Raw genomic sequence first — 21,100 nt, 5'->3', positions numbered from 1 at the left:
TGAGTCTGAGGCTGTTCACCTCCGGTCTTCATGCGGCGAGTTTCGTAAGCCAAACGACCATTTGGTAAGAGTTGTTGCGCCATAACCGACGGGGAGTCAGGCAGCAAGAACCAATGGAGAAGATTTGTTTTCCCAGCGGGTGGCGAGGAGAGGGCAGCGAGCGGACCGGCGGCGGGACGCCTCGCAAGGTGCGCAGGAAGCCGCACTCGGAGCGAGGGGAATATTAATAGGCTTTATTCAAAACAATCCGGCTTGCCTTGCGCAATGGCTCTGACGGACGGCGCAGGCATTCCTTCGCATTCTGTCATTACGACGTATAACGCGTGCTTGCAGCCGTGCAGACTCGCACGGCTTCATCTGCGTGCAGCGCCTTGAGATAATTAGAAGAAAGGAACAGCGATACAAGTGGAGCAAGTAGAAACGATGCAACTCTATTTACAACACAACGTTTTGGAAGGTGGCTTTGGAATGCGTTACAACCGAAACATTCGGCGCTCCGTGAACCATACGATTTCGTTTATGGTAAACAGGCTTCGGGTTTCCTGAGCAAATTAAACCGTTTTGTTTTTGGTTGGTTTCTCAAAAGTCTATATCCGGTACTCTCTCCCAGAAGAAAGTACGCTTCGTTCCTTCCCTATATGCCATCGGCCTTTGCTAGATGTCCGAGCGCAAGTGCAACTTAGGGCAAGAATGTTAGCGTTGCAGCAATCAGGGCTGAAAGAAACACCACGATAAAGAAACTCTTTGCCATCACTGCATACAGGGCACAGCTGCAATCGTGAAGTCAGAAATTGCTAGGACAAGCTTGACATGCTTGAAAACAGCAATCCTGATGGTTGTCATAATTGAATAAGTGTTGGTACTAAGCATGCTTTAACCATAATCGTTTTGCAGCACACTAATACACGAGAGTCCCGCAGGCAAACGTTTTGATACTGGGAGACGCAGGAAGTGACCGTCACAAAGAAATGAAGTTTGACTTTAAGCTCTTTACTATCAGTGAAGTATACATAGACAGGACTTATATATACTCGGGCGAGTTAGGTACAGCGGAAGAATTTGGACGCCAAATGTCTGGTCAATGATGATGACACCGAGAACCTAATTTACCTTTAGGTAAGCAAGCGCGAAATTTCGAAGCAGATGTCGCGGCAGTATATTCTCTTTATTGCTATAATCGCATGCCTCACCCTTTCCTAGTGGACCATGTGTGATGTTGTCGTTAAATGCCCGATCACTTCTCAGTTGCTGACCTAAGGAACTTTATAAGAACAGAAACATTCTTTCACACAAATAGCACCACATGATCTGCAGCAGTTTTCGATACAGAGAAGCAACAGCCCTCAATAATCAATCATTATGCTGTAGTCTTCCTTGTTACCACTAAACGTGAAGCCATACAAACGATCCGCCACAAAATTGGTGCCCACACAACCTTAAGCTCAGAAAAAAAAAGAGTAAAAAGTAGTGACGGGTGTACTTAAAGTTTACCACATATGACTACCAGATTGCTAGCTGTTTACTAGCTTCGATAATTCAGACGTATATTAAGCACTGTCTTTACAAGCAGTTAGTATATTTCACAGACCAGTTAGTGAAAGGTCATACCACCGTCACCTGTGGTCTAATACGTTGTGTAGTGGCGGTCTTAAGGCGATGTTTAGATAAACTATAGCTTCTATCATTATATATATATATATATTGGGTTACTAGTTAGGCGCGGTGCACGTGCATGTGCACACTGTACATCATACAAATATAGTTTGATTTATTTATCCGAATACATAGGTGCACACCGATAGAACCTGAGCCTTTAAGAGCTCAGGTTTACGTACTCATGGCTATACGTACTCATATGGTCGTTCTGGGAAACATATCGCGTATAGTACACCCCGATCATTGTGTCGTGCGATGCAGTGTTTCCCTTCGTCGCTTGTTCCCTTTTGTGCAGCGCTGCTTAATATACGCAGCCTAATGTTCCTGTCGTGACACTTACGTGCCAATATCTGATGGTGTTATAAATATGACTAAACTATATGTGGCAATACGCACCACATTTTTCTATTTTATTATAATTATTTCTTGCACACGTATTTACAATGCTTTAAGAGCAGAAGCGATCTAATTATTTCTTGAATGAGGTTTTATTATTATTAATAGACAAGATGAGGTGAAACCGCCGCTTGTAGACAAGAAAGGCACCACATTAATATCTGCGGTTCATAAACTGACCAGTTGTGTTAGTCGTGGGCACCACTTCTTTTGGGTGGTAAATGTAACTGGAGAGAGACAAGGATGCTATTTGTAACTGAAACTGGCGATATTTATAAACACAACACACACACAAACACACATCAGCAGACACACGAAGTCGAAATTCGGCGGCCAACTACAACGCTGAACGATACCAGGATACACTATATCTTAATGTAATCACTGCGCCGCAGTTGAAACTCCGCAGAAACCCACACTACCCATAGTATCCTGGCTGCAACCTCGTTGCAATGGCTATACATCAAGCGGCCGCGCTCGACGATGGTGCGCTTTCGATTTAATATATGTAAGCCTACAAATCCCTTGTGTCAGATTGGCACATGCATTCTGGGTGACAGGGCAAAGAGTGGGTATACATACCAACATCACATAAGCAGTGTCGAAGTTGCCTGTTCGGGCGCATATACCCAGTGACCCAAGTTGTCTACTAGGCCAGATAGCGACCAGCGGCAAGTTGTCTATTGGAGCACATACCAGTAGCGACCCATGCATGTTGTCTGCTCGGCAAGACGGCAGCCAGCACACACACATATAGTGGCCCGAGCTAGTTGACCACTTGGGTCGTTGAGCATGTGCCACTGTTTGCTATGCGAGGTCGTCCAGCCATACAACGTGCCCGAAGTGCCTTAAGAAAGCTGTCACCTTAGTAATTACGAACACAGGGTAAAGTCGCTGTATATGCATACGAATGGAGAGATATTCCGACGGGGGCGGAATGCCAAAGGGCTCGTTTACTTCAGTTATATGTGCACGTTAAGAAACCATACGCATAGCTGCCAGGTTCGCAGGGAAGACATTAGGGAGATCTGACTGTGTGTGTGTGTGGGGGGGGGGGCTCGGAGTCAATATTTCAGACGCATTTTCCATAACTGAATTTTTTATTTAGTTGCGACGGAGCAGGAATTGTATAGTTTTTGCTTCAAAACCACCAACAACCTACACAACCAGTCATCATCACTAAATCTTCGATGTGGCTGATGCCGCCCTATTCAAGAAGTCCTTGGAGTACTGTCGTGCGTAACAATGTGCGCCGCTGCGACACTTCGCCAAAAGAATGTGTCCGAGGGTCGTGTCAGACATAGATGCTCGGAACTGGGTACGATTTTTTTTTACAGTGCTGAACTGCCTCTCGCATTCAGCGTTGCTGTGCGGTATAGAGAGGATTCCGAGCATCACCGCTGAGATGCGCCCAAATTTCAAAAGCCCGTCTGCGCCTCTGAGCTGGGAGATGGCATTCCACTGGGCATCAGCCCGTTCCTCTTGCAGCACATCTGGAGGAATGACAAAAGCCTGCAACTTCACAAACTCCATTTCCAGAAAGTTGAGAGCTTCATCTTTAGACTCTTGCGGCTCCTGTGGTAACAAGGCCGGAAACGTCTCCACAAAGAAGAGGACATTATGAAATGACATGGTGTCAATGCATTTGACATCCGCAACTCGTGCATTAATCAGTGCACTGTGAGCCAAAGGAAACTTAAGCCGAATGTAATCACAGGCAGTGACCATGTATTTCCGAACAGCCCCAAAAAATTGTTCTTGTTCACTTGGCTTGAGTTTTTCAACAATGTGTTTAGCTTCTTGTCCGACCACAATGTCTCGATCATCCTTCTGCGCATCTTGGCTCTGGTAGTCAATCGTAAGCAGGTCCTTGTGCCCCTTTAGCAGGCCTGGCCTCACAAACCTTGAAAGGAGGTCCTCAAGAAGCCCAAAGAGCAGCGATTGCAGCAAGTGTATTTGAGGAGCTTGCGCTTGCAGGCGGGAGTTCAATGTGTCAAAGGCAGGGATAATGGTCTTTAAAAAAAGACAGCAAGCTTTATTGAGATCAGAACTCAGGAACACAAACAGCCGTTCCTCACGTGTTATGCATGGTGCCCCCCGAGTCTTGCCTTCCACATCAGCGCCCTTAGCCTTTTTCACTGTCACTGGTGTACTCTCTGCTGGCATTTTTCTCTTCTGTTTGCACACGATGGGCTCCGGTTGTGCAGTTACCGTTGACACCACTGTTGTCTTCGGAATTTGATAGTAAGACAGAAACTGCGGGCTTGTGGCTTCTTTCTTCACCTCATGAAGGAAAAAGCTCAACAGAGGTGCCCACTGGTCCAGTAGCCTTTGCAGGCATTTCCCAAGCGACAGCCATCGAGTTGGCGCGTGCTTGAGGATTTTTCTGAACTCAACATCGTGCATTTTGTGAAACTGTTGAAGGGTAAATTTTCTTTTAGCACTCTTTTCCAAATAAAAAAAAATGTCCACGAGGACTTCGTCCACTTTCGACGGGAGGCACGACGCCGCTTTTTCAGCCGCAATGTTGATCAAATGGCATGGACAACCAATTTTTATAATATTTTCATGGGCCTCTGTCAGCACTGCCGCCACGCCATTTTTTTTCCCCAACATCACGTTGGCGTTGTCAGAACCAAAGGCTATGCAATTGGATAGCGGTATGTTCAACGAAGTGAGGGTATCTATAATCAATCTGGCAATGTTGCGCCCAGTTGAATGGCCCTCCAGAGTGCTTAGCGCAAGCAGTCTGCTCTCGATTAAGCCCGTTTCTTTAACAAAATAGGTGACCACGATCGGGTACAGTTGTGCTTGGCTGTCGTTACTACCATCTATGGCAACCGCAAACACCCTTTCTTTCAGGGCACTCACCGTGCTTTCCTGTGCGTGGCGAGCCATCTCACCGACAATTGCTGTAGTTTTAGTCCTAGAACATGCGTAGCGCTTCGCAATATCCGACTTCGGGAACATTTTCCGCAGCAGAGGTCCCACGTGTTCAGAGGCGCTCAGCGGGATGTTGTGCTCCAGCAAGAAATCCGTGAACAGGCATTCCGCACGGATGACATCACTGTCGTCTTGTCTCACGAAAAATTGTTGGAGACGTTGCTGGTTCTCTTGGCACTGAAGGCTGCTGGCGTGCTTCTTCGAAGAAACGTGCGTAGCCAAGTCGGTTCTGCCGCCGTGCGAGATGCTGATGTCGCAATTGCAAACAGTGCAAAATGCATGATGCTCGCCTTTCCGCGACGCCACAATACAGCCAAAGTCTGCGGTATACTGCCTTAAAAAGACTTGAAGGTATTTCTTGCGCTCTTTACTCAACGCCATTGCCGACAACTACGTAAAGGACGCACTACACCAGGCACCGGAGCGCCGAAGCCAACAAAGAACGTAAGAAAACTTTCGATGAGCGTGTGGAGGCAGCCTAGTGCTACCTACAGGAAATACCGGCACAAGTGGAGAGAAACTACAGGGAGAATCAGACCCTAGCGCCACGCTTGTGATACCCTGGGCAGCGGCATAGAAATCTCCTTATGCGTAGATGAAAACGACCGCGGCGCTTCGTTCGCATAAATAGCAAAGCAGAAGCGATACTACGAGCTTCAATTCTGCGCTTGACCCACTACGCTTTTTAGACTCTTCGCTGATCACGCTGTCAATCGGTGTCACGAAGCTCCGGCGCTATGTGGCCAGACTAGGAGAAGGGTTCGGCCGAACACGGGCGCGTTTTCGGGAGATTTCTGTTTCGGTCGTACAATCGTACAAAACCATTAAAATTCGGGAGTCTCCCGGACAATTCGGGAGACCTGGCAGGTATGCATACGTGGTCAATATATTATACCAGAGCTTCTCATTATGCCGGCACTCGTAGCTCGTGTGTTGCTTCAGGGCGTTAGGCCCCTTAATTTCAATTTTGTTGCGTATCTTTGAACTTTTGCAAGAGCCATTTTTGCTGCTAATGAGAACGCCCGTTTTCTACTAAATTTTTCGTAGGTGTGCTGTTTCAACTGCGCGCTTATTTCCGGTTTACTGGGGTTGTGTCGCTATATCAGTGTGATTGAAATGTCTGCTGCCTGTGGCATTACTATACGATATTTATTTTAGCAACAAAAAGCATGCAGCTATCAGCAGCTATAACCAGTGGCTGTCCTGCTTTAAATGGCTTTAGGTTCACTTTGTTCCTGTTGAACCTGCGTTACGAAGTGGCTAAGCCAGAAATACATCAGCTTGCTGTTCCCTCCTTCCCATTACCTTCTCCATTCAACCCCCTCCGGCTCCCGTGAGGTTCTCGTCAAACAAGAAAGAAAGAAGGAAGAAATAAAACAAGGCAAAATTTACATCGACAGGATCTGAGGGTAGTCAAAATCTCTCGTTCCCATTATTCTACTGGTTTGGCTAAGTGCACGATAGCCTGAAAGTCCCGTGCGCGGTTCGACGCACACATGGACTAGCGTGTCCAATCAAGCATGTGTCGTAAAAGCAGTGTTTGTTTTCGCACTCGCTTTATGACAGAGAGAGGCTCTCGCGCTGCTGGCTGAGAGGGAAGGTGGACAGGTTCCAAAAGACCCGCCTCAACGTCATACGCAAAGGCGGGCGCACACAGGAACCTTTGGCTCTTCGTCTAGATCCCTAAACCACGACTTGGCTTTATGGGCGCTGCCATATGCACGTGCCGGTGCTTCGAGCGGGCCGAGGCATCCGCGGTACACAGAATCATGCGTTATAAATATCCCGCGAGCGTGACCAAACACACAGAGACCCGAGAAGGCAGGAGCTTTGTCCACTTTAAACAGGCTGTGTATTTAGTTCTTGTATATACTGTTTGGGTGGAATGAGATATTCAACAGAAAATGCGTACACGTAAGACAAATGCTGGAAACTGACCCCAGAGCAAGTAAGCTTCAAGGCCAATGCCGGCTCCTTTGCTGGCAAGACGAATCCCCGTGTCTAGAGAGAGAATAATAAGAAAGCGGCAATGAGTGGGCATAGCGATGTAATACATACGAAGGAAACGGGGAGATGGGCCAGTATATACTGGAGACAAAACAAGAAGTGATTAAGGGAGAAGTGCATTGTATTTGTTCCGTGTGAGCTATACAATGAGATATTTCGGCGCAACCGACAATGGGAACCGTTATACTGGATGCATTCTTTGGACGAACGCTGTGACGACCATGTGGTACTCAAGAATCACAACGCCGAGTAACTTAAAGCTATAAACATGATGCCACGGCTGAGCTTTCCGGTGTTGTCTTGACTCTATCTTCCGTGTCTTCATAAAAAGCCGCTTGAGAAAGGGTCAACAAAGGTGATCCTTCCGGCGCACTTATTCAAGTCAACTTCCGCTAAGTCGGTTGCAAATGCGTCCTGCATTCCAGCCATCGCCATCCGTTGAGGTGCTAACTATTCTTCGCTCACATTTGAGATTAATATATTTGTAGAATATGTGAGTGCGCGCGCGCGAGCTAGTGTGCGTATGGAGCGAAATGGGGTGCCACCTAGCTATCCTGTATGGGAAACTAAAATGCAGTTTTTTTTTTTCCCGTTCGTTGTTTGAAAATGTTGAGCACATGCTGCCACGGCGTCTGTGGTTCTTGAAATTCGGATACTGAGATGGTGGGAAATATGGTGACAAGCTCATAGCTGAACTACAGTGACAGTGTGCAGCAGTTATGTAGACAGTGGGATATTTCGAAGCGAACGGAAAGCTGCCCGAATTGCGAATAGCCAATGATCCCATTCCATTAATCAAGAAAGCATGTACACATCTGTTGTTAGAAAGTTGAAGTAATCACGAATGCCTCGCAGTAATAAATGTTTAATTTCGAATGGGTAAATTTAGGAGGCTCGTGAAACTAAGCAAATAAATAAATAACTAAATAAATAAATAAATAAATAAATTTACAGGGTAGGGAATCGCGCAGTTACCTTTGAAGAAGTCACATACATGGCTGTTTCATGCCGTGGGACGGCCAAACGTGTTATTTTTTAAGTTTTTCAATGCTTCGTTTTGGCATCTGCAACAACCTGCAAGTTCATCCTTTCTACCAGCAAATACGTCAGTCATCTCCGAGGGCAAGTTTGGGAGTACATTCACATGACGACTGTGTCAAATTTATCACCGGTAAACAGTAATGGCCCCATTTCCGCGGCAATCACTCGATGACGTGTGGGACGCTTGACACCTCACTAAATGAGCTCGTAAAATCTACGTACAACAATTTTGGTTAAAAATGAGCGCAAGTCCTCACAATGCATACATAACAAGCATGCTCTAGATAGACAGCGCCACCGACTAATGGGGTAAGCTGGAAGTATGCCTTTTTGTTTAGGCAGAAATAATTGTAGACTGGATCATGTTGAAACAGTGGTGGACATTGACCCCACAGATAGAGTGAAACGAGGCTTGCTTATTTCTTAATAAAAGGAAAATGAGATATATTCTTCTCCCTTATGTATCTTCGTTTGATGGGATTGAAAACTATGTATCATGTTTCACCGCATGCAGCGCCAATCGCTTGCTATGACCTTCTCCCACCCACTCATGGCCCATTTCACTTGTTTTTATCTCAGTTTGCCATATTATCGAGACTGAGCCTGTGCGTAATGGGACAAGCGCCTCCCCCCAGTGGCGCTAGTGAAGCCGCGCAACGAAAAGTTTTCATTACGACGTTAATGTAAATTCGTGCTTAAACAGCGATGTACCAGGCATCGAATGTACTTTCGTTAGAAATTACCCGGAATCTAACTATAACAGCCTGGAGGTGTGTTGCCCTTGTTCGCTGAATTTTCGACACACTACGGTAACGAGCACATAACTCGCCACTAATAAACTACAACGTGACTACGCCTAGAAATATTGCAAGGGAAAGCGGGGAATAGATATGCCGGAGGGGGGGGGGGGGGGGGGGGCTGTATCGCTACGTCGACTGAAAGTTGGACTTTGTCCGTAAATTTCACTTTTCCTGAGTTTCAGTCTACCCCCAGGTGAACTTTAAGAAAGGAAACCTCGTCCAATATAAACATTCCGCGCTTACATGGAGTCCTTGAACGCCTGCAACTGTTGCACACTAAATCAGTTCAGTGAGGCGCACAGAAAGAGCGAAAGCAGAAAAAAAAACGCAGAGACGGCGAAAGGCCGCAACGGAAAAAAATAAAAAATAAAGGGAAGACAAAGTGAAGTGCCCCCGCGGCCAGAGAACGTGCACCGGTGGAGGCCGCGCGTGTGACTATTAAACGGCGGCTCCGGCGAGGGGTGGCGGCGGCGCGACTGGCTAGCTAATGTCTCAACTTAGCGCTAACCGGCAGCCTTCCCGCCCTCCGTTTACACGGTCATCGCGTATGCGAAACTATCATTACACACACACACGCGCGCGGCGTGGGGAGAGAGCGCACGATGATGCCGCGCGCGGCCGGTGCCCGAAGGAGGGCCAACACTCTCGCTTTCACGGTTCGGGCCCATTTGTGCCCGCGCGTCTCTCGCGAGCACAAGAGGAAGAGCGAGCCGCGATGAGCGCTGCTCCTCGGCGGCCGCCCGATCGTCCTCCCCACCCACCCGATGGTCGGGCACGCCGAGCGGGGCGAAAATGTGCCAACTTTACTCGCATTCGTCGTGCCCCTCCACGCTGCGGAATATAGGCGTGGGAACCCCACCAGAACCTTTTTTTTTTCTTTTTACGGCCACTTGTGATCCAAAAACACACGACCCTTGTCCACGCACCGAGACTGCAACCGCAGGCGTAGAAAACATGAGTGGCGCACGGTGCAAACGCTACCGACATTGGTACCGCAGTATATACGTGACTCTGCGCGCTGAACTTCGCCGCCAGACTCAGTGCATGAACCATTCGCCGCTTTGTTCGTCATGCCAACGAAGCAGGAGTTATCCAACATGTATTCTTTTTTTTTCGGCGGTGCCCGAGATAGCGTGCTCAAAAGGACGCGCTACAGAAGGACCTTCAACAGAAGGAGGGCCTTCCGCATGCGTGCCTGCAACACCTCGTGTTTCAACCAGAGTCCATAATAATCCGCAATGAAGTCTCACACTTTCTTTTTGCATTTCGATGAGACACTGGCTTACTCGACGTTTGGTAACACGCCCCAGTAACATTGCAAAAGACCTGAGCTGGAACAGTTGCCGGCCTCTATCGCCAGGCTAGAATTACCTGCAACTACAGCCACCACCATGCGTTAAGGGTCAGTTGTCGTCGATATATTCTTCACAAGTTTAACCTCTGCAAGGCATCGAATTACGTATTTGCGCGCTTAGGGCTGTTGGTTGCGACAAAAAAAGAAAAGAAAACATGTCCGTCCAGTTAAACAGATGGAGAATATTTATCTCGCCACAAGAATGAAACTCGGTGCTTGGAAGGCTTGAGAACTGCTTGGAAGGGTGGGGGAAGACAACTTCAGACGACGTGTTTATGACATCTATACTTGGCCAAGCGGAAAGATGCACAAGTGCTTGAAGGATTTGTGCTTGCGTTGTAAGACAAAAGAGGATCTCAACAATAAATCGCATTGCTTTGCAAGCTTGTGTAGTGGTCAGGATAATGAAGCTCACTTCTTTCTTGAGGACTCTTAAATAGTGCTAGCACGCACACGGACAAGCCAGTTTTCGTGAATGCATTGAATGGCAAGTACGATGTCCTTGTTTACAAATTAGAGCGATATTGTAGTTTATAAGGCTTAACTTCTCCTTTTGTTAGGCGCTACATGCCTTTAAGCCTATGAGATCAGTGTACGATCTTGGAATACGCTACTGCTCACAAAAAAGTGGTCGGAATAAGGTAGCGATTTCGGATAGTTTACTCATTCCTTCAAGAAAAAGAAAGTTTAAGCACATTGAGACTCAAGGAACAGTAGACAAAAAATAATAAAAAAATCTTAATTTTAGAATAATATTCACATTTTCTAATCCATATTTGTGCAGCTATGCTTCTGTGGTGTATTCAAGGACATACGTTACAAAACTAACAAAACGACCCGCATGTGGGTATAATAATAATAATAATAATAATAATAATAATAATATTAATAATAATAATAATAATAATAATAATAATAATAACACACTGTATATAATCGCAACCGACCAACCTTGGACTTAAAAGCCGTCAATGACGTTCCCTCAAGCACAGAGCTGGTCGCTCGCGATTCATCAAGAAATCCTTCAGGCATGTAATTCTTAAGTCACACAGAGGGACACAAGGAGACGATATGTGATAATTCATCCGGTTTTTATTCAAAAAGCAGAAGAGCTACACAAGTATGTTTACAGTCACACAATTGCCTCAGGGAAAATTTATCAAGTCTGCGAAATTGCGTTATGATAAAGTTGGCCTACCCGCAATGACATGATAAATGTGTGTGCACTAGCATACAACTTCGTCCACGACAATCAGTCTTGAAAAAATTGAGCGATTTGACCGGTATGTAATATCATTTACAACACAACTGACACATAAGGCATCTAGGCTTCCCCGCAGAACCCTGGTAAAAGTAAACATTTTTAAAAAAAGAGCATGATGTTGCACTCAACAATTGTTTAGGCACTCGAAAATTGAATGGTTACATGGTTATAAAGAAGAAAGAAAGGCACAAGCACCAGTGTAGACACGCGTGCGATAAATCCTTGCGGCTACTTAGAAAGCATTAATACTGGATCACTGAGTTCTCCATGTCAACGCACTGAACCTCACCAGTAAGCTGGTAATGCACACAAATTACGTAAGCCACGGGGCAATAAAAGAACGACAATAAACGCTACAATACGCCTTCCCTGCCATATAGGCCCGACCTTTAACTACCACGGTTTCCAAGTGTGCATATACGTATAGCAGAAGACCAAACGCATAGATATCAGTGCACTAGTTATTACGGTTTTAACCCGAATATTTATCTCGCTACTCACTTTATTTCTGCATAGTATAAGCTGTTTTAAAACAAGATTTTCTGTCTCAGGGTCCTATGCGGAAACCTTTCTTTTTTTTTTTTTTCTTCACAGCTTTCTTTAGGCAATGTGCAAGATACCGATGCGCAACAATTTATCTCGTGGGTTGAAGTTTCTCTCTGGACTTGCGACTTCATCTGTGATTCCCTGCAAAGGTGTTCTGTTACTCGGCTGTTACGTAAGAGCCCTGGTTCTGGAAAATGATGCGGACAGCGACTCATATGGCAAATCCAATAAATGCATGCTCCGTCCACACAATGACCGCGCGCGTGTTCATCACAGCAAGCACACTTCCACACAGCAGCGGTACATGTGCATCGAATGGCCAAGCAGTCTGTTGCGAACGAAAGGGTTTAAGGAAACGTTCGACAGAGGGGTTACGGAACGAAGAGAGAGGGTGAAAAAGCGTAACACCGGAGAAGCCAGGCAAAAGCAATGTAGCTTGGTCGCGTCGAAGCAACAGCGGAGACTGAGGGGAAAAAAGAGCAGCCTTCTCACTGTTCTCAAGCCTTCAGCATGGTGCGCCCGTCGCGCTATGAAGCAACGAGTAGTCTTCCGACCACAGTAACTAACTGTTGGCAAACGATCTCTCAGCACGGTTAAATCTGCATGCTTTAGTCCCACCACGTAGATTTAACCCGTGTACAAGGGGAAATTGGAACAGCCATTTTCGTAATCAGCGACGTGTATTCTTTCTTTTTTTTTTTCTTCCTCTCGCTTGATGGCAGTCACTTCAACCGAGTTTTACAAGCTTTCGGTAAAGCTCCAGGCATGGATGAACTGAATTTTTCTAGCGCAGAGGTAAGCGATAAGCGTGGTCGAACCTCGCTCGGAGCAGGAAACAGCGCGATCGAACGATCGAATCCTCTTAAACAGTTCAGCAAACGCGTCTTACAGCCGATGAGTTTCAGAAGAAAAAAGTGTGCGCCTAGTTTATCTCGCACTGTCTGGGAAGTAACCCGACCGCTGTGTGCGAGCAAAAGAAAGAGAGGATAAGAGCGAACGCGAGAACATTAGGGAAACACTCGGCACCCTGTGCATCTTGTCGCCTCAGCCATCCCCCCCCTTCCCCTCCTCAATACCAAGGCATTTCAGTAGTCCTTCAAATCCGCGAAAAGAAGGGGGGGGGGGGGGGAATCGATCGCTCACAGCGCTTCTTATTCCACGATGACATCGAGTGATGCTAAGCTTAAGACTAGCCAGCCGGAGCACGTTTTTGATTTTGGTCGCGATCGAGTGCATTTTCAGTCAGACAAGAGTGCACGAACGAGGGCATTTGCAATGTGCGTGCGTGCGTCTCTTAAGATATTGCGCGCGACCAAAATGCAAACACGTGAACCACGGGGGCCTATTTTCATGGCTGCAGTGCTACCTGCAACACAATGCGCGCATTACCTCAAAAGAAGCAATATGGCACGGGATCATCTGTCGTGGTTGTTGTTTTGCTGATGTCTGAAGTATCTATAGAAACTGTTTTTTGCCGCAGGCGTGGCAGATGGAAAGTTTCCGTCTGTTGCCCATTTTTGACCGCTATAGGCCAGGACATTCACGCAGGATGTCGATCGTGTTTGCATTCGTGCCCTCCAACAATTTTCACAGATCATTTCGATGACTAAAAATGTTTTCACAGGCTGACAGATGACAAGATGTAAGGGAATCTTAGCGTATACCTGAATTATACAAATAACTTTGCCAGGGCACAGATGCGATGGTATAACAGCTACTAGTAATGCTATAGCTACAAGGTCTTGCGGTGGCACGGCAGCAGCGCGAGTCAGGAGGGCGTGTTGAGGCACTCGGTCGTATTGTGCGCACGTCTTTGAGCGGATCGCTAATGTGGAAATTGTCAAAGTGTGCCTGCACCATATATGTCTCGGAGGTGTTTATGCGACGGCAATTTATTTCGCATATGAAAAGCTTCTCGCGCTGTTGCGTGGAAGCATTCTTTCGGAGACGACCATCAAGTCTCAGTGTGTCCACCAATGTCGGAGAAGCACCGCGATGTGCCGCCAGAGAACTACACAAATCATACGTGTCCGTGCTGCCTATATATGCGTAAGTGCTGAAAACGGGTCACAGTGTTGTCATTATGTGGCCATGCAAAAGTGTTAAATGAAGAACAGAACCATCTCGGCATAAGTCTACAGCTGTCTTCAGCTTGTACTGTCAGAAGGGATATAATAAGTGTAACGAACTTGCAAGCTCGCTGAAGCATTCTCTGTTTGAGTCGCCCCGGCAGTCTCCTGCAAATTGAGGTAGATAACTATAGTTTTACGTATAGCAAATACGCCTACCGTGTTCTGTCGAGCTCCCACACGACCATCTTTCCCTGCCATTGGATTGAACAAGCCTGACACCTCATAAACTATCCTACCTTTCGTTTTTTCTCGCAAGAAATTTTGATATTTCGGGTTTGTATGATCACACGGCACAGTTCAGTCAGATACGCAGAATAAGTGAATGAAGCTATATACCCCATTCATTTCACAAGGCACACCACAACCGTCCTGTAAAGCTGTCATTTGTTAAAAAGCATATCGGTTAGCCTAATACGATCAGAACGAAATAAATATGCATTAGGCCATTATATATCATAGACACATGCCCGCCCACTCCCAAAACCATTTTTTTTTTTTGCAATTTATGTCCGTGGTAATAATTGCCATTCAATCCACAATTTATGCCGAAAACATCGAACTTATCTTTATGAACAGATAAATGTAGTTCCATAACGAAAACGCATTACCAGTAGCAGTTCATGCGCCAAGCGTCCCACACACATTGCACGTCTGTAGCATCCAAATCTGACTTAGAGGTACTTTGAATATAAGGAAACATACTTCTTTATGGTTCTGAAATCGGTAGGAAGTGTCAAGGTCTGCTCACGTACAGTGGCAGCACAAGCCTTTCAAACCTCATTGTATGGATGGCGCATTGCTTGTAAGCATTCATTACTTAATAGGTGGCAATTTACAGTTCGTTTAGTGGTTCCACATGAGAAGCAGGGGCCAATATTTGCTTCACGTGCTCAGGCAGATGTGTTTCAAAACTCAAAGTTAAAGCATAGCTACAAGCAGCAGGTTGCGTGAAAAGTTATATTTAAATGCATCCTAAAGCTCACATGTGTAAACGCGGCTGGCCATAAGTAAAATGCTGTCAAGTAGCACCTACGATTTTTACGTAATATCGCCGCTATAGTGCCTTTTGAGGTACCTGACACTCACCCTGCTGTTGAAAAGACCGCGTCAGACGAGTACGTAAACTCAACGAGGAAATGCCTCCACCGCGTTTGCCCGAGTGCATCTGTTTGTGTGCTAAGGGTGTGTAAGCGTGGTGTCACGTGCCTTCCGCCGCCAGGCGCTGTCGCGACAGGCCTGACAGCGGAAGCGGCGCGAGTTTCACGCGCGGCGCACTCACCGTTGTGGCTATTCCCGACGCAGAGGGAGCTTGACGCTGGTGACGCGATGTGCCTACTGGGACAAGCTTGCTTCCGTCGGGACATAGTCAGCTGGACCGAAGTACCGTCACCACACTCGACAACTACGCGCCCCCGGCAGCAAGGCACCGGCTAACCTCGAGCCAGCTGGCGGTCACTCAAGTCTGCGGCCAGCGGCTATCGGGGCCTCACACCAAGTTCGCCAGCGCGGCTACGGCAAGCGACGCTCGTCCGTGACAGCACCCGCAAAGTGAACGTTGTAGCAACGCGACGTCTTGCACAAGTTCGTCGACGACACTCTAGCAGGTGTCGCGACGCACCGGGGCACCTGTCGTCCCGAGAAGCTTCGTCGGAGCACCAGATTGAAGGCTCGAAGGAAATGTTCTAAGCACAGTGTCAAGGCCTCCTGGACAGCGCTGATCTGTGAAGCGCGGCGCCGCGTGAGCTGCACGGCTGGCTGTTCCAAAGATGCACGGGATGTGGGTCTCGTGTCCACGTGAGGAGCAAAACAGTCGCGCGGGCTGTTCAGGGGGCAGCTGGCACCCGCCGGCCGACAAAGGGTGTGCCCCTTTCTGTACGGCGGCTTGGCGCTCGTAGTCGGGGGTGGTGCCGAGGCCGTGGTCTGGGCGCCCAGGCGGTCAGAAGCAGCAGCGTCCCGGTCGCAGCGGGGCCCCCGCCATACCGTCGGCGGGACACCACAGAGCTGGGATGGAGGCTCGCCGGCGAGCAGCGCTCGAGTGATCGGAGCGCCTGCAGCGCCGCTGCGGCCCTGGCGGTGGGCAAAGAAAGAAGGGAGGGGATGCCGCCGCAGAGAGCGCCGCCCCTCGGTCACGGCACCAACCGAGGAGCCGTCATAACCGGCCGCGTATTGGATGACTAGCGGGGACCCTTTGACGCCTGCGCAACGCCCCCCATCTTCGTTTCTGTATTTCTGCGCGCACGAGCGCTCGCGCTCACCGCCGAGGGGGCGATCGTTTTTGAGTCCGACGGTCGTCCGCCGGGGGGCTCCGCCGCGGCGGCCGTTCCGCAAAAGGCGCGCCCATGGTCGTTGCTCCGGCGCCAGCGGCCAGAGCGGCCAGCGGTCGACCGCAACGCTGGCGCGCACTGATGAGCCCGCGCGCTGCGCGACGTTCGTGGGGCGCATATGCGCGCTCTCGCCCGTAGTAACCCACTGATGGAGCGCTTGCTTTTTTTTTTTTTTGCGCTTCTTGCATAAGCGAGTTTTGAGTTAACGTTTGATGTTCCCAATGTGCAGCTGCCATAAAAAAAAAAAAACAAAAAAAAAACAAAAAAAGGTGTCGCAGCGACGTGCATTCATTAGAAACACGTGAGAGCAGTGGCTGCTTACACGCAACGTCTAAGCAGCCACTTGTAAACTATGTAAACTGTAAACTTATGAGAAAACGTTGGCTTGCTGTATAATCTTTACCGTTGATTCACATTACTATTACATTTATTATTAATATTATTATTATTATTATTATTATTATTATTATTATTATTATTATTATTATTATTATTATCACTACTACAATTATTCACGTCGTATACAAGTACATGATCCTGGAGAAGACCAGCGGAAAAAGCTGCCAAAAACGACAGCTTGACAATCCAGAAAAATCCAAATTTTCTCATACTTCTAGAATGTAGCGCAATTTCCACACCTTCCATAGTCGTATTAACAGGTTGCCAATGTGGTCATTCGTGCAGGTGATCACTCAGCTTACCCATAAAGTAAGGCCCAGATTACGGGGGCCTTACCGTAATCTGGGCCTTAACGCACGCGTCTCTGAGGAAGCCACCGTACTTTTCTTTCTTTAGTGACGACCCCTATTATTGATGAAGGAATTCACTGCAACGAAAACACTACAACCGCTCCAAGAATTTCAGAGACAGAGGGAGAGAGAGAGAAACATCTTAATAGTGTCTGAAGAGGTTAGCCATGGCATGCTACTTTATGTGAGAGAGTGAAGGATGGAAGAAAGGGCCCACACACACACACACACACACACACACACACACACACACACACACACACACACACACACACACACACACGCACACGCACACGCACACGCACACGCACACGCACACGCACACGCACACACACACACACACACACACACACACACACACACTCGCGCGCGCGCGCGCGCACGAGTTGCACCAGCACACAAATTATTTACATATAGTCTCGTTAGACCTGTATCCCGCAGGAGCAATACAAGCGCCTTAGTTGGGCGCACTGCAGAGAGCCAGGACACCGGCATGGTCCCAGAAGGCCCAGCAGTTCAAGTCGCGTGAGCTGTGGCTTGTTTAGCTACTTAGTGACCCACCGCGATGGCTGAGAGGATATGTAGAGATGTGGTGTTATGCTGCTGATCACGAGGTTGCGTGTTCGATTCCCGCCCGAGCCGGCCAGAGCCCTATGAGGGTGGAGCGCAAGAACGCTCGTACATCGATCACTGGGTGCACGTTAAGGAACACCATGTGATTAAAATTAATCACAAGCACCCCACAACTGCATGCCTCGTAGCCGAGCTGTGGCGTTTGCACGTCATACCTCGTCAGTTATTATTAGCTGCACATTTTATATGTCGCTAAATACGTGTCACAATGCCTGGTCAGCAAGTTCCAAGTTTGAGACGTACCATGATGACAATCGCTATTCCCTCTATTAAACTCCTGCTGGATGTTCTTTTTGTAGGGGGCTTCTTCCATAATGGCATTCGTGCGGATATATTGCTGGCGGCGGCAGCGTGGGGCGGTCGGTATCGAATGTCAGCCTGAGAAGAGCCAGCAACGCAGCCTGCATCGGAGTCCCGAAGCGGCCAGTTAATCATGCAGGCATTCCGACTGCACAGCCAAGCGCCGGCGTCTACAGAGCCGGCGCAGCATACAGGAACATGTGTCGAATATAAAGCGAATAATATATAGAAGCACTGTATACGCTCCATATAGTGCAATGTTTGAAAAATCTCGTGTACAGCGAAGGAATTACACTGGCTATAGCGAAGCTTTCGCGAAGTCTTCGATAAATTTCTGGCTCTGGACAAGCAGACCCTTGGGACTTCCGAGGGGTTCGAGGACTCTTTTGCGCAACTTCACTGTCTTTGAGGTACGAGTTGCTTAAGATTACATACATCTGCAAAGGTTCTCTCTCTCTCTCCCTCTCTCTCTCTCTTAACTAAAGAATCAGTTGTAATGTTTATTTATCGTATTGCCATTTCCGTCTAAAAATGCAGTCGTTAATCGATTCATTTTGCAAGTATGCTTGTGATCTTGCATAACCATTGTTTAAGTAATAACGGACCTGCAGTAAACGTGAGATGACATCGGAAATTCAAAACGCGGTGTATGAGAAAGGTTACCTTTCTCCGGTTTCTGTTGCCGGACCGGCAAACATTTCCCCGCTGTTGGAAGTGTTGAAATGTGCAGCAATATTTCACACACGGACAAAAAAGAAAACAACAACCTAACAATTGAGGAACTGAATAGCATGCGTACTTTCGTCGTGCAAAACAATTTATTCTCTGAGAATTTCTAAATATCGTTGATGGCTTGCGTGTTTGTATTAAGGTGTGAATTTGACGCCTCAAACCGACACCATGCGATACAAGACACAGTGTAGTGGACGGCTGTGGGTTTATTTTGGCTGCCTGGGGTTCATTAATGTGCACCCAGAGAGACCCTTCCAATTGGGGTGTGAGTGCAGCTCCGTTCTATAGGCGTTGCGCGTGGGTGTAACGCGCACATACCATCGACGTCACTGGTGTCTTTGAACTGGTCCTCACGTTCGATCGCACCAAATAGTATTATGGTGACGCCCAGGACGTTCTACTGCTTCCAAGAACAGCCTAGAGCTGTTCTGGACACTTGATCATTTGACTGTGCGAGGCGTGTGCATGTTTAAGGAGGGTCGCTTAAACGAGAAATATTACTGCTTTATTCAAACACTTTGTACTTGTCCGCACTCGGATATTCACAGTTACAGTTGACGAAAGTGTACTTAGGCGTGTGAAGTTGAGAAGCGAGCAACCCGAAGACTATGAACGATGGCTCATGGACAATACATTTATAAGTCGTTCATGCAGCATCTGCATGAAACGGGCCAACGCACTAATTTTAATTTCATTCCGACATTATGCCACGTAGCAACTCAAGGAAATAAATAAAATAGTAACAATGACACGTGTGTAGCCCGAGTAACAGCAATTTTAGGACACTTCACTGCAGGTATTACCGAAAAAAGACACCGCACAGCACAGCGCGACACCTTGATATTTGCTACTCAAACGCAATTCCACCAGATGCATCCACGCCGGAGCAGCGTGTCTCTGAGAAGCATATAAATCTGTCGCTCAGTCTGTACGAGCCTGTGGCACGTTAGGTCGACTGGCTCACGTGCTGACAGGAGAACGCGCTCCCCTTCGACGCTCAGCGCACAGTATACTTTCGATATGAAGGAACGAAGAAGAAGAAGAAAAACAGCGCTAAATAAAGTGTCTGCAGTATAGTGCATATGCATCTGCACGGCGTGTTCGCAACTTCGGATGGCTACCTTGGTGGCGTCTGATAGCCACTTTAGTCCACTGTGCGTTAGATATGGAATTAAACTTTTTAATACGTCGATGCCATTTATCAGGCGGTCGCAATGCAGAGAAATGAAATACCTAGGGTAGCAGAATAGAAATAGAGGTCGGAGCGGAGATCAAAAAGGGAAATATGCACATGGAGACACGCTTTCCAAATGTTAAGGACGATTTTAGGCGCAGTGACTTGCATTTGTTGTTGTTGTTTCGTTTTTTATTTTGATATTGTATAGGTTGGTGTTTACGCGAGCTAAAGTGTCCTGAACTTAACGTTACAGCGCAAACACCTAAGACGAACCACAAAAGGAAGACACGACACACACTGGCGCTGCGTGTGTGGCGTGTGTGTCAGCGCCAGTGTGTGTCAAAATGTGAAAGTGTGAAATTATGTAAAGAGCAGCGATAAGCGGCACCAGTACGGCGAGGCAATGCACGACGCTTTTAGCGGCCGGAGTCTCGACTCCATAGAGAATCATTCTAACATTCTAATTGATTCTAACAGGTGCTTCAGCACATTTTCAACGCTTTTCATGTCATTATTTTCCGCTTCTTGCTTGCCTGTAGGATCTTCGGCTTTATTAGCCTTAGCATCCGCTCCTCGACATAGAGGAACATTACGGCATGGCGTCGTGCCTGGGGTTCCACAAGGCAGCAAAGGCCACTCTGTGTCTGTGCCACCCAAGGGCGACGAATGTTAGCCCTGTGCTCTCAACGACCCTGAATTTGCAGTAGGTGCGGTTACAGGCCTCTGTGCCGGCACAGGCAGAGGTCGTCGTGGCCCCTGGCTCCCGCAATGCGGGTCTTCTGAAGTCACTGGATGTCGCTTTTTACGAGCGTTGTCTGTCTCGGCGAACCGACTGAGCAGCCTCTCTATGGGAAGCTTTGTCTCTTGCCATTTTTCGGAGGATACGAAGTTCCTGTAGCATCTCCGGGCAATCCTTCGACGTTGCTTCGTGAGAGTCGGGACAGTTCGGAAATTTCAATAAAGGTGCCTCACATTCGGCGATATGGTGCTGCCCATGGCAACGCTGGCAGGTCACTTGGTTTCTGCACACAGCGCTTACGTGACCT

The 21,100-nt window shown here is 47.6% G+C and overlaps 1 protein-coding gene across 3 annotated transcripts in view; it reads right to left on the bottom strand.

Moving 5' to 3' along the window:
- LOC126545838 (sal-like protein 1) overlaps positions 1–15,508 on the bottom strand; it is a 169,925-nt gene extending 154,417 nt beyond the window's left edge. Inside the window, exons 1-2 of one of the 3 annotated variants that reach the window (XR_007602457.3) lie at positions 15,419–15,508; positions 11,963–12,148 (exon numbers count right to left, since the gene is read on the bottom strand). Coding sequence is in view for 1 of the 3 variants with exons in the window: in XM_050193841.3 (XP_050049798.2) it covers positions 15,419–15,503 (85 nt within the window). In the remaining 2 variants the exon portion in view is untranslated. Of the gene's footprint in view, positions 1–11,962; positions 12,195–15,418 lie in introns of those variants that run through there. The other 2 variants (XR_008608732.2, XM_050193841.3) reach the window with 2 other exon arrangements.
- Positions 15,509–21,100: the final 5,592 nt, after the last annotated feature.

This window comes from Dermacentor andersoni, chromosome 1, assembly GCF_023375885.2.
Source record: "Dermacentor andersoni chromosome 1, qqDerAnde1_hic_scaffold, whole genome shotgun sequence".
Classification (NCBI taxonomy): domain Eukaryota; kingdom Metazoa; phylum Arthropoda; class Arachnida; order Ixodida; family Ixodidae; genus Dermacentor; species Dermacentor andersoni.
Note: the sequence above shows the minus strand (reverse complement) of the source record. Positions and strands in the feature narration are given on the sequence as shown.